General features: G+C 41.6%; 1 protein-coding gene across 7 annotated transcripts in view; it reads left to right on the top strand.

Annotated features, from left to right (window-relative positions):
* The window catches only part of ELMO1 (engulfment and cell motility 1), a 644,335-nt gene that overhangs the window by 549,531 nt on the left and 80,938 nt on the right, over positions 1-13,866 (top strand). Inside the window, exon 1 of one of the 7 annotated variants that reach the window (XM_023544290.2) lies at positions 12,460-12,609. The exons of the other annotated variants lie outside the window; for them this stretch is intronic. Coding sequence (XP_023400058.1) covers positions 12,577-12,609 — 33 coding nt within the window. The 5' untranslated portion in view covers positions 12,460-12,576. Of the gene's footprint in view, positions 1-12,459; positions 12,610-13,866 lie in introns of those variants that run through there. 7 annotated transcript variants of the gene reach the window in all.

Here is a 13,866-nt window from a genome sequence, read left to right as displayed (position 1 = left end):
GACATCTTTTGTGAAATTAAGGAGTTTGCCCTTCATTTTGTTGAGAATTTGGAGCGTTTTAAAACAAAGGACCTGGTCAGATTTGTGCTGAGCTGGTCACACTGATCACTCTGTGGAGAAGGGATGGAAGGGTTGAGCCTGAGGCATAAGATAGGAGGCTGCTGATATAATCCAGGTAAGGGATGTTCAACCTCAACTTAAGGCTGAGGAAGTAGGAGTGGAAATCAAAAGGCGAAGCAGGAGAATAATGAGAAGGTGGAACGCTCACAACTTGATTGGACATGGAGGGTGAGGAAGAGAAAGGTGTTCAGATGACTTTAAGATTTCTGGCCCAAATAAGGATGCTATTTATAAAAAATATTAAAGCCCTTCCCAGTTAGAGGTATTGGCGGTTCAGTGGTAGAATTCTCACCTTCCATGTAGGAAACCAGGATAGATTCCCAGCCAATGTGCCTCATGACCAGCCACCACCCATCTGTCAGCGAAGGCTTGCGTGTTGCTATGACGCTCAGCAGGCTTCAGCAGGGCTTCCAGACTAAGGTGGACTAGGCAGAAAGGCCTGTTAACCTACTCTGAAAATCTACCAGTGGAAACCTATGGATCACAACGGTCTGGTCTGACCAGGCAGTATTTTTTCCAGTTGTGTATGGAGTCACCATGATTTGGGAGCCGATTTGACGGCAGCTAACAACAACAGTTGCAACCACATGATTTATTATCAACACAAGTCAGTAGGAAATGAGCGAACACTTGCAATACCCAGAAATTGTAGCGTACAGGCTCATTTTATGTCTTCTGTACATTACTCAGGAGCCCTGGTGGTACACAGGTTAACAGGTTGGCTGCTTACCAAAAGGTCAGCTGTTCAGTTCCACCAGCCACTCCTTGGAAACCCTATGGGGCAGTCTACTCTGTCCTATAGGGTCGCTATGAGTTGAATCAACTCGACAGCAGTGGGTTTGGTTCTTATACATTGCTCAAAACCTTTTCCTCATGACCTCATTCTTTATGTCACAAACTCCTACCCAGACTTCCTTCTGAGATAGGGCTGATAGAAAACATGTTGTTTTGGCTCTGTTACAGTTTCTTGACTTGTATGTGTTATTTCTTGTCTAAATTCATTATCATCATTAGACAGGGTCTATGGAGTACATTAGGTAAGGACAGTCACGGGGATGTGCACAGACTTCATTCTCCACTACACCCTCTGCTCACCTTGGTCAAGCTCTTTCTGTGTGCACAACTCAACTCAAGACATTTATTATCATAAGAAAATAAACATTCTGCAGGGTTCACCTCCTTATTTTGATTCCTTTTGCACAAGCTCTGTACAAGTTCCCCTGAAGTCAACTTTCTCACACATTTTGTTCTCCCACTTAATCCTGTTGTTGACACTCCTCTATTCTAATGCCGTAAGTTGTCCTTCAGATCAGCAGAGTCCCCCAGATACAAAGGTTTCTTAAAGCATTCCTTTATTCATTTAATATTTATTGAGTACTTGCTGTGCACTGAGTATCCCTTGAGGAAGCCAGTCGAATGAATAAGACAAATGTGAATTTATAAATTACACACATCATTAGGGAAATACAAATCAAAACCACAATGAGAAACAACTTCACCACCACTAGGATGGCTATGAGATTGGATCCCTCACCCACCACTGGTGGAAATATAAAATGATGCAGTTACTATGGAAAACAGTTTGGTAGACTCTCAAAAAGTTAAACATAGACTTAACATCCCAGAAAAACCCAGTGCCATCGAGTCGATCCGACTCATCGCGACCCTATAGGACAGAGTAGAACTGCCCCGTAGAGTTTCCAAGGAGCGCCTGGCAGATTTGAACTGCCAACCCTTTGTTTAGCAGCCGTAGCACTTAACCACTACACCACCATATATGACCCAGCAATTCCACTCATAAATATATACCTAAAAGAGTTAAAAGCAGAAACACAGATACCTGTACACCAGTGATCATCGCAGGACTATTCATCAGCAGATGAGTGAATAAACAAAATGTGGTGCATACATTCAATGGAATATTAGTCATAAAGAGAAGTGAAGTCTTGATACATGCCATAGCATGGATGAACCTGGAAAACAGGTCCAGTCGAGCCACGAAAAGACATGAAGGAAATTTAAATACTGCTAAGTGAAAGAAGCTAGTCTGAAAAAGCTACAGATTGTATGATTCCAACTATATGACATTTTGGAAAATGAAACAACTGTAGAGACAGTGAAAAGATCAGTAGTTGTCAGAGGTTTGGGGGAAGAGGAAAAGGATGATTGGAAGAACACAGGACATTTTTAGGACAACGAAACTATTCTGTAGGATACGCTAATGGTGGATACATGACATTATGCATTTGTCAAAACCCATAGGACTGTACAACCAAAACTGTGAAACCTAATATACTCTGTGGTCCTTAGTTAATAATAATGTCTCACTACTGGTCCATCAATTGCAACAAATGTACCACAGGAATGCAAGATGTTACTAACGGGAGAAATAGTGTGCAGGAGGAAGGAAATATATGGAAACTGTATATCTGCACAATTTTTCTGTAAAGCTAAAACTGCTCCAGAAAGCAAAGTCTATTAAAAAAGGGGAAGGCTAATATTTACTGAGCACCTGCTATGTATCAGCAATTATTTTAGGTGTTTTCATTTGCATCTCATTTAATACTGCCAATTGTCCCATTTTACAGAGGAGGAAACTGAGGCTCAGAGGTGATAAGCAACTCACCTGTATAGATCTGTTCTATAGCACATGCTATTTTCATTGTATATCATTAAAGTACCTTAGGAAATATATCAAAATAACAAAGCAAGAAAAAATACGACCCATTTAGCTACTTCCCAGTGATCTAGTTTCTTGCAACTCCATTTATCACTTTTCCCCTACCCACTATAAATCTGTTGCCATCTAGTTGATTCCAACTCCTAGTGACCCTACAGGGTAGAGTAGAACTGCCCCATAGCATTTCTAAGGAGTGGCTGGTGGATTCAATCTGCCAACCTTTTCGGTTAGCAGCTGAGCTCTTAACCACTGTGCTGCTAGGGCCACCCACTGTAGGTAAGTATATACCCTGGAATACCCTTAGGGTTTGTCTCTTAGCAGCTCTAACTATTATGATTAGTCTGGGTATTCAAAAATAAATCCCTTTCAAAAGATCTCAGGAAGTCTCCCCTCCCTTTCTCCTATGATTTACCTAATCCCTGGTAGCATTTAGGATTAAAAAAAAAACCAAAAAACCAAACTTATTGCCATCAAGTTGATTCCAACTTATAGTGACCCTATTGACAGAGTAGAACTACCCCCAGAGAGTTTACAAGAAGCGCCTGGTGGATTTGAACTGCCAGCCTTTTGGTTAGCAGCTGTAGCTCTTAACCACTACGCCACCCGGGTTTCCCATTTAGGATTGTTGTTGTTGTTGCTGTTGTTAGGTGCCGTCAAGTTGGTTCTGACTCATAGGGACCCTGTGTACCACAGAATGAAACACTGCAGCATCCTGCGCCATCCTTACAGTCGTTGTTATGCTTGAGCTCATTGTTGCAGCCACTGTGTCAATCCATCTTGTTGAGGGTCTTCCTCTTTTCCACTGACCTTGTACTTTACCAAGCATGATGTCCTTCTCCAGAGACTGATCCCTCCTGACAATATGTCCAAAGTACGTGAGACACAGTCTCACCATCCTTGCTTTTAAGGAGCATTCTGGCTGTACCTCTTCCAAGAGAGATTTGTTTGTTCTTTTGGCAGTCCTTGGTATATTTAATATTCTTTGCCAACAACACAATTCAAAGGTATCAATTCTTCTTCAGTCTTCCTTATTCACTGTCCTGCTTTCACATGCATATGATGCAAGTGAAAATACCATGGCTTGGGTCAGGCACAGCTTAGTCTTCAAAGTGACATCTTTGCTTTTCAGCAGTTTAAAGAGGTCCCTTGCAGCAGATTTGCCCAGTGGAATGCGTCTTTTGATTCCTTGACTGCTGCTTCCATGGGTGTTGATTGTGGATCCAAGTAAAATGAAATCCTTGACAACTTCATTCTTCTCACCATTTATCATGATGTGGCTATTCCTAAGGTTTTCACTGGCTAATTCTTTTCAAAAGTAGACTTCCAGGTCCATCCTAGTCTGTCTTAGTCTGGAAGCTCAGCTGAAACCTGTCCTCCATGGGTGACCCTGCTGGTATCTGAATACTGGTGGCATAGCTTCCAGCATCACAGCAACACGCAACCCCCCACAGTACGACAAACTGACAGACATGCGGGGGCATTTAGGATTTAAAAAAAAAAAAACCAAACCTGTTGCCATCAAGTTGATTCGGACTCATAGCAACCCTATACGACAGAGTAGAACTGCCCCATAGAGTTTCCAAGGAGCACCTGGTGGATTTGAACTGCCAACCTTTTAGTAAGCAGCTGTAGCACTTAACCACTATGCAACTAGGGTTTCATGTTTAAGATTAGAGATCGTTAAATGTGCTTCCGTCACAGAATGATTTTCTGTGGGCACACCATTTTTTTTTCTAAAGCAGGGATTTTCCTAATGAGATGTAGACATGGCAGGCACCTTTTTTGTTGTCATGAGGAGCCTCTCATGTCCTTTTTAACAAAATTACCAACAAGCCCACACCCTTATGGTTTCCTTTGCTAAGAGAAGATTATTATAGCTCAAGTACATCTAGTCAGTATCAGAGAAGTTGCTGAGTAGACTCCCTAAATGACCCAAACTTTATCCACCTCGAAATGTAACACTTTAAATAAATGCCCCCAAGCTTTGCTGCGTTGGAAAATGACTATATATGTGAAACAATTTGGATGTCAATATTTGTCACACAACCTTCCAGGAGGTAACATCTGAAGAAATACTCGTTTAGCCGACTCGCATTCTCACATGGTGTATTTGCCCAACAGTCATCACTCACGTTTGTTCATTAGCTGTTGGGGTGGTGAGCCAAGCCACTGTATTCTCAGCTGGGCCCAGGGCCTGTTTAGTTTGGTACTGATTAATGATGTGTGGGGAGTGAGCAGTTTGCAGAGCCACCTTAGAAACCCAGTTAGCCAAAGACAAATAGCTGAAAGTTAGCTGATGAGAGTGCAAGGAGAGTCCTTGAGAAACACCAGTATGACTTGGGGTTATCCTAACAGAGGAGGATTCTGCAGGAGAGGACGCTTTGGCTTCTGGTTCCTTGGAAGGCACCTTGGGATTATGCCTAAGGCATGTGACCAGTGTATTTATACAACTGCATCGTTTCTCTGCACTTTGGTTCTTACCATTTATACACTGGCGTATGGAGCCTAACTGCTTCCTACTCATGCCTTGAGCCAAAATGCACTTGTATCAGTAAAGTATTTTGAGATGTTCCTTCAGAAGCTATTATGCCAAAAGAGCAACTGTTTACGATCTTGCTTTTTCTTTACTAAATGAATTTTAAACTGAAGAAAGGTCTTAATATAGTTCCATGCAATATTTATATTACCTTATTTTGCCTTTATTTATTGTTTTCCCTTTCATTTCATTCACCTGTTGCACCATGTTGGTTTGGCATACAAATTTTCTCCTTTATTCCTTTTTCTATTTGTTAGATGGGGCAGTAAGGAAGGGACACATTGACATTGAAGTTGTAGAGAAAAGGTCTCAGCTCTACTTAGTGAGGTGCTGTTCTTTTAGTAGGTCCCTGAGTGACACAAACCATTTGCTCTCATCCAAAAGGTTGGCAGTTTGAACCTACCCAGTGGCACCACAGAAGAAAGACCTGGCAATTTGCTTCTGTAAGATCACAGCTAAGAAAACCTTGTGGAGCACAATTCTACTGTGAAGCATATGCGGCTCTATGAGTCAGAATTGACTCAGTAGCACCGGGTATTGGTCCTTTTAGTGGGATGTCACAGCTGAGCACAACCATTCTTTATTGTTCTCTTTGAAATATACTCCTTCTGCCTAACACCATGTGGACAGTTGATACTGGCAGACAACACCTTTCTCTCTCTTACTAGAAGTTCCATTGACAGCTCCTGGCCAGAGACTCTAGGAGCAGCTGCTTCGTAAAAATACAAAACCCATTGCTGTAGAGGATGTATTCTCACTTGCCCATCCAAAATACTCTAGTCAGAAGTTACAGGGGGGTGCTTAAATCCATTTTGGAAAGAAAATACAGAGGTAAGAGGAAGTACTCAAGGTCACGCAGGTGGCAGTATGAGAAGGAAGACAGGAAGCCAGGTAGACACCAGGTGTCCTGGTTTAGTTACTAGTCTCTGACTTTATCACATCATTCCTTCACTCAAAGATCTCAAGTTTTCACAACTTCTTGAAAGATACAGTTTGACCTTTTGTACTTGGTAGTTAAGTGCACCCAGTTTGACCTCTACCTGCATTGCCGCCACCTCTACCTAAGTGAGTGGTGATAAACACTAGCCATCATTTATGCCTGGCCCCATAAAAGCTGCTTTACAAACATTCTCTCTTTTAATGCTGACAGCACACTGCAAGCTGTGAACTGTAATCTCCGGTTTATAGATGGGGAATCTGAGGCTTAGACAGGTTCAGAAATTTGCTCAAGGACACACAGATGGTAAGTGAGGGAGCCAAGAGTCAAACTCAGCTCCGCCCAATTCCGATGTTCCCTTTTTTCCTTCTACCTTTTACTAAAGCCAGGCTGATCTTGAAAAATTGTCTATTGACCTGGAAAGCCCTAACCCACTCAGGCCTCTTTTTAGATCTAAATCATACCTATCGTGCAAGTCCCCACCCAGAACCTGCTTTTTCATGTGTTTATACCCCTCCTTTTTTTGAACTGCAGTGCTTAAGAGTGATCATTTGGCATCTCTGCCTTATGCTACTAAAAGTGCCAGGAAGACAGCATCGAGCAGGTAGTAGTCGGGAGCTATGGGTTCAAATCCATGCTCTGCCACTAGCTAGTGTGTCTGATTCTGAGCAAGTCACTAAATTTTGTCTTGGGATCAGCTGCAACCTGACCTCTAACGTTCTACCCAGTCAAAAATTCTAGGATTTTGAGTTCGAGTTGAGTCCTATACTTCTTTGTACCCACCTCACCCCCACTTTCCCATTGTCTAGTACAATGCCTTATACAGAAGATGGGGTATACCCAGTGTTCATTGAGCAAAGCCTTCTTCAGTTCTAGCTCACTCCCGTTTATTCATTGACTTAATTGGTTTTTATTCATTCATTCAATTCTAGCCTTGATTTTTTCCTATTACTTCCCTTCACTTGTAGCTCACTCCCATTTATTTATTGATTGATTTGTTTGTTCATTCATTCATCCAGTACTAGCATTCATTTTTCCCATTACTTCCCAAGACTCTTCCTGAGATCTTTTGGAGATCTCACTTGCTCTTTTGGGTAATACAATTATTGGTCTGGAATTGTGATAAGTCCTTGAGGGCAAGGACTTCTCGTATTTTTACATTCAAAGGCAAGGAAAACACTTTTACAATGTGAGAGCTCAGAAAAAAGAAATTTAGGCAATGCCAGTAGATACATTGTAACATTTTCAGCATTCCATCAATCCTTGTGCACCTGTACATAGAAGCCCATAGTTACCAACCTGCACACAAAAATTGATGGTTACCAATTAATTGAAGTCAGCAGGCTTCACTTTGGGAGTGTCATCTTCTGTACCATCTTCAGTGACACTTGTCCCCTTTTGCTCCTAAAATCTTTGATCACTTTTGGCTCCTGTAGGTCTTCAGGCATTTGTTTTGGGGGATGGCAGTTCTGGTTATCCCAGCAGCAGACACCATTTTGCAGAGCAGACATCATCTTTGGTCCACCCCAGAACATACCTGATTTTCACTTCTCAGGTGCTCATGCTAATTCCCAGGTTCCATTGTAAAAATAATAATCATAAAATTCTCGTGTTGGCTGGATTTTATTTATGTTTACTTACTGTTTGAGTACTTACAACTCATTAGAAGCTATGCATTGCTCACTAATCTTTTCACCCACTTAGTGCAGTAGCATTCATTAACCGTAAGTTGAAGTTGTAAACCTTTTTTACTCAAGTCTTATGTTCTGCAATCAACTGTAGCATAATATTTTAATTGTAAGTTTTAAATGGTTAAAGCACATGGAACCTGGATTCAGTTTTCCCCCTATCATTTACCAGTGTAAAATCCCTAAACCTTGGTTTCTGGAACCCCCCTCAGAAAATGAATAGACCCTATTGGGTTGGATTGTTATGAAGATTTAATGAGTTTTAAAGCAACTGATCTTAGAGCACTGCACCTCCACTTAGTAATCACCCAGTAAATGCTAGAAGTCATTATTCTGTCACCTTTGACAGATAAAGGTGCTTTCTAAGCATCATGTCACTTGATACTTAAGGCTGTGCCTGATGGGGTGGAAGAGAAGATGGGTGTTAAATTTGTTCTCAGTTTTAAAAAAAATATGTTATAATTTGAGAATGGAATATACAGTAGGGTCTCATATGACGTGTATCAAAACCAAAAAGCCAAACTCATTGCCTTCAAGCCAATTCCAACTCATAGCTACCCTATAGGACAGAGCCAAACTGCCCCCATAGGGTTTCCAAGGGTGAGTCAAACTGCCCCCATAGGGTTTCCAAGGGTGAGTCAAACTGCCCCATAGGGTTTCCAAGGCTGTAATCTTTATGGAGGAGCCCTGGTGGCCTTTAAATGGGTTTTTTTTTTTTTTTTAATCTTTATGGAGGAGCCCTCGTGGCATAGTGGTTAAGAGCTCAGCTGCTAACCAAAAGGTCAGCAGTTTGAATCCATTAGTCGCTTCTTGGAAGCCCTATGGGACAGTTCTACTCTGCCCTATAGGGTGCTGTGAGTCGGCATTGACTCGACAGCAATGGATTTGGTGTTTTTGGTTTAATCTTTGCAAAAGCAGACTGCCACATCTTTCTCCCTCGGAGTGGCTAGTAGGTTCAAACTGCCGACCTTTCAGTTAACAGCTGAGCACTTAACCACTGAGCCACCAGTGCTCCCTATACAGTATATACTTTTCTTAAATAAGAAATTCAAGCTTCTGTAGTGTAGTGTAGCATTTATTTCCTTCTGAAGCTTCTCTTGGTTGCAGCACTTTAAATGATGCATGCCTTATCTTTTTTCCCATCTTTCTCACTTTATCTTAAGAAAAATAACAACACTTAACAGAACATTGAATCTCCAATATAACTCAACTTTAAAGCAAATTATATCATTTTGAAAAACATTTCATTTGTTTTTAATGAAGAGTTAGCACTAGCATTTAGTTATAAACATTACTTCTAAAAAAATTAATTCCACCCAAATTGTATTTTAAGAAAGTTCCTAAAATATTGGTTATAGTCAATTTTTTTCCAGTGTTACAAAATCATTGAAATTTAGAAAAAAGGAAAAAGGTGATCATGTTTGACATCAAAGGTTTATAATTTGACCTAAGAAGACAATGTCTGCCCAGTATTTTGCTCTTTTAGCAAACATGTGTCAAGGTCCTTCCGAGTCTTGGCACTGTTGTAGAGCCAATGGCTAGGTCCTTATCATGAATGGTGCACTTTTCCCAGAGGTACCGGTACTGGCCTCAATAGCCAAGATGGTGAGTGATGTAGAAATACTGTTTAACTATTGGATAGAACAGTGTTCACAAAGACATAAAATTGAACACAGGTTAAGGCCCCAAAGGGGCTGAGGCTACTCCTCAAAGAAATTTGGTTGATGGGTATTGGTGACTTTTAAGAAAATCTGATGCAAAAGTTATTAAACCCGTCTTATGAATTAGGTAAGGTTAACTAGTGCTCACCAACATCAGCTCCTTTAGAGAGGGAGAATGGGTGCTATTGTGAATACATTCAATTGATTGGTAATATCTGCCTACAGGCAGAGTCCTGGTTCAGCAGAAAAAAGTTCTGTAATAGATTAATGATGTCTGCCACTGGCATGGAGAAGGGAATGATGGTACATATGCCACATAACTGCCATCCAGCTTCTTCTTCCAAAGGACACATCAGTAAATAAAGGGACCACAGTCAAGTGAAAGTATGACAGATCTGATGAATTTCTGCAAACTGTTGGAACAGCTGGCTTCATCAGCTGTGAAAGGTATAGCAAATGAGCAGAAAGGGAGAGATATCGAGTTGAACCGAGTCTCTGGGTAGTCCAAATGGTTAACATACTCAGCTACTAACCAAAAGGTTGGAGGTTTGAGTCCACCCAGAGGCAGTTCAGAAGAAAAGCCTGGTGATCTATTTCCAAAAAATCAGCGACTGAAAACCCTATGGAACACAGTTCTACTCTGACACACATGGCGCTGCCATGAGCCTAAATGAACTCAATGGCAACTAGTTTTTGTTTTTTGGTTTGTTTTTTTCATTGAGTGGAGAAACACATGATCCATTTCAGATCTTCCTTGGGCCGATAGGCTCCAAACCACCAGATCACTGTCAGAATTTTGCAGAATTAGAGCACTCTGAGCTGTTTGAATTGTCTCAGCTTTGTAGCTGTGGTGGTTGACAGGTTTCCCTTTAAGGATAATAAATGGCTCACAATTACTTTAGTTTGGAAAGTGCTCTTCTGCCCTGGGACACTATAATAAGTGGCCACAGGAAAGAAAAAGCCTGGGGATTTATGAGGTGTCCCAATTTACAATCATCTGGGAGAAATACAGCGGGACGGTGGTACAGCAATGTGTTAACCAGAGTTAATCTATCATTGCTGTTGTTATGAACCCTCTTTCCCTCTGCTTAAAACCATCACAAAGATTCGTCCTCAGCCTTCACAAAGACTCACCAGAAATCATTTTTTTAAACATGTAACTCTAGACATACAATCTAGTTGACCTTCAGTTTATGGGGAAATTTTCCAGGTATGAGGAATTTTGAAATTCACTAGTGATAAAAAGACAAATTATAATCTCTTCCTTCTAGGGATCAAGGACCTGCTGGGTAGATGAGTAGAGAATAAATAATTTCGGTATACTCTGAGAAGTGCAGTTGTTAAAGCAATGGGGTAAGAAATCTGTTTGTATGCGCGCCCACACACACACACACAAAGTGGTGTGCTTAATAATCCCTTTGTTTTCCCTGCCCCCAAAGTATATGGATAGCCCATACCCATGATAGAACTTGTTGAGTTCCATGTTAATGTTTGCACATCTCCCTCCCACTATATACCTTTGAGTTTGGCAAGATCTGGGGCTGGGGCTGGTTCTTTGTGTTGTTAGCACCACACCCAGTGACTAGCTCCTATCGTTATAGTTGTTAGCTGCTTGCGAGTTGATTCTGAGTCAGTGGCAACCCAATGTGTGCCAAGTAGAGCTGCTCCATAGCGCTTTCGATGCTGTGTGACCTTTGGGAAGCACATTTCAGGCCTATCTTCAGAGGTGCCTCTGAATAGGTTCGAACCGCCAAACTTTCAGCTACTAGTGAAGTGCTTGACCATATGTGCCACCCAGGGACTCCTCAGCACACATTAGATACTCGATAAATGTTAGCTAAGCAGGTACAAGAACGAATATACCATTAAAGCTTCTAATGCAGTATCAGGAATCAATAACTTATTACATAAAATGTAGAAAATAAAAACGTATTTACTGTTAAGATATTCTGATAATGATTCAGCTCAATTTATTGGGAAATTAAAATGCACACCATGTGTTTTAAATTTTTCAACAAAGAATGGCTCACTTAAAATATCAGACTGTTGGTCTGATGAATACTAAAAAGATAAAAGTATTTGGAGAAAGGTGGCAAGAACAGTTCTTCCCTGTACCTATCACAGGGTTTAGACTAGTGAGCTTGTTTAATTTTAATTCCAACTGCTGTGACCATCTTTCTGCCCAGCCTATCTGCTGAAGAGCTTCCATCCATGGTTTCATTTCGGTTGCACTGTCTTTCCAGAGTGATTTGCTGAAGCAGTAATTGAGATTTACGCTCAGTTCAGTGGCCTTGTCTGATGGCAGAGCTGGTTTATGGGACTTGGACCTTGCTTTTCCCTCTCCACTTTTCTTATGTTCTTACCTGAATAGTTTGCATAAGAAAAAGTGTATTAAATCTCCTACCAGAGGGGCAGAATGTCCCATTTCAGTTGTCACTATTCAGCAGTCCATGCAAAACCTGCTGTGAGTTCTAAACGAGCGAGGCTTCAGATTTTGCTCTTGACATGAGACCAATGGACCCCTGGTTGTGCAGTGGTTAAGAGCTCGGCTGCTAACCAAGAGGACAGCAGTTCAAATCTACCAGGCGCTCCTTGGAAACCCAATGGGGCAGTTCTACTGTGTCCTACAGGGTCACTATGAGTCGGAATTGACTCAATGACAGTGGGTTTGGTTTATGAGACCAATAGGCATTTCATTTATTTCTTAGGAGTAACTAATTTTAGGGAAGTTTGAGGCTGACTTATCTGAGTTCGCTGGTATTCCTCTTGTCTATCTTCCTTTGAGCTTATTCATTCATTCCACAGATATTTATGAAATTGATATTAAATGCTGGAAGCAGAGAGCTGAATTAGGAAAAATCTCACCATTCATAGAGGTCTGAGACGTGCAGTGGGGAGATCAACACGTGAGCAGATTGTTGTCATTCACACCTTTATTCCCACCTTACCAATGAATGAGTGAAGAAGGGACAGTGACTCCATCTCAGGTTGGTTGGTCAAAACCCATCATGTTTAACGGGATGTCTGTAGATGCCATTTATCCATTAACAAAGACAATAAAAGAAGTTGCTGTCAAGTTGATTCCAACTCATGGTGACCCTATGTGTGTCGGAGTAGAAGTGTGCTCCTTAGGGTTCTCAATAGCTGATTTTTTGGAAGTAGATCTCCAGGGCTTCCTTCCAGGGTACCTCTGAATGGATTCAAACTTCCCACCTTTTGGTTAGCAGCTGAGCATGTTAACTGTTTGCATCATCCAGGGACTCTGACAAAGATAATAGGCAGTTGTTTATCATCCTTAACCCAAAACCCACTGCCCTCAAGAAAATTCCAAGTCATAGTGACCCTATAGAACAGAATAGAACTTCCCCCATAGGCTTTCCAAGGCTGTAAATCTTTAGAGAAGCAGACTGTCATACCTTTATCCCTCAAAGCTGCTGGTGGGTTCAAACCGCCAACTTTTTGGTTAGCAGTGGAGAGGTGTGACCACTGTGGCATCAGGGCTCCTTTATCCTTCTTAGCACCTTGCATTTTGACATTATAATTGTGTATCTTAGAAAACTCCTTTCAGACACAATTAACTTCCTCAGTGGAATTTCTTCTCTGCCTTGCGGAGCTCCCGGAAAAGTCTTGTCCCCTCATCAGTAGCCATGGCTGCAAGAGAACAGCACCACAGAAGTGACCCCAGTTTGGGAGATCGCTGAGACCCAACTTCAGAACTTTGGGCCATTTTCCTTTGTCACTTCAAGAAGTTCTGCAAAAGACTATGCTTTCTCCCCCTGCTTGGCAAAGTGTGGGGTAAGTTTGATGAACGAACATTAGAGAACCAACAGTGGCGTAATTACTAAAAACATGCAGCCATTTCTCCATTTTCCCCAACGGTGTTGGAGAAAGAGTTTTTCGACCTTCTTTGCAAGGGAACCAGACCCCTTTGTTTTGGCCTCTCCCTCCACTCCTTGCGGTCACGTGTTTAGACTAACTCTTCTGATGTGTTGTTTAATATTTAAAGCTGTGGATTAAATGCCACCCATTAATGTGATTTGTGCCAACTTTGCTTTGCTTGAGGCAGGTTCTGTCAGACACCAGTGAAGAGAGCTTCCTGTTGTCTGACCAGAGCCTTCAATTAGCTAACTAGCAAATCTAGCCTGATTGCTGTTTTAATTTGGCTCCCTATTTTAACGGGGAGAGGATGCTTTGTCACACAGCTGTTTGCCTCTTGATCTCTCTCCTCTCAAGGGCAGGCTGCA

The sequence above is a fragment of the Loxodonta africana genome, chromosome 8 (genome assembly GCF_030014295.1).
Source record: "Loxodonta africana isolate mLoxAfr1 chromosome 8, mLoxAfr1.hap2, whole genome shotgun sequence".
NCBI lineage: Eukaryota > Metazoa > Chordata > Mammalia > Proboscidea > Elephantidae > Loxodonta > Loxodonta africana.
Note: the sequence above shows the minus strand (reverse complement) of the source record. Positions and strands in the feature narration are given on the sequence as shown.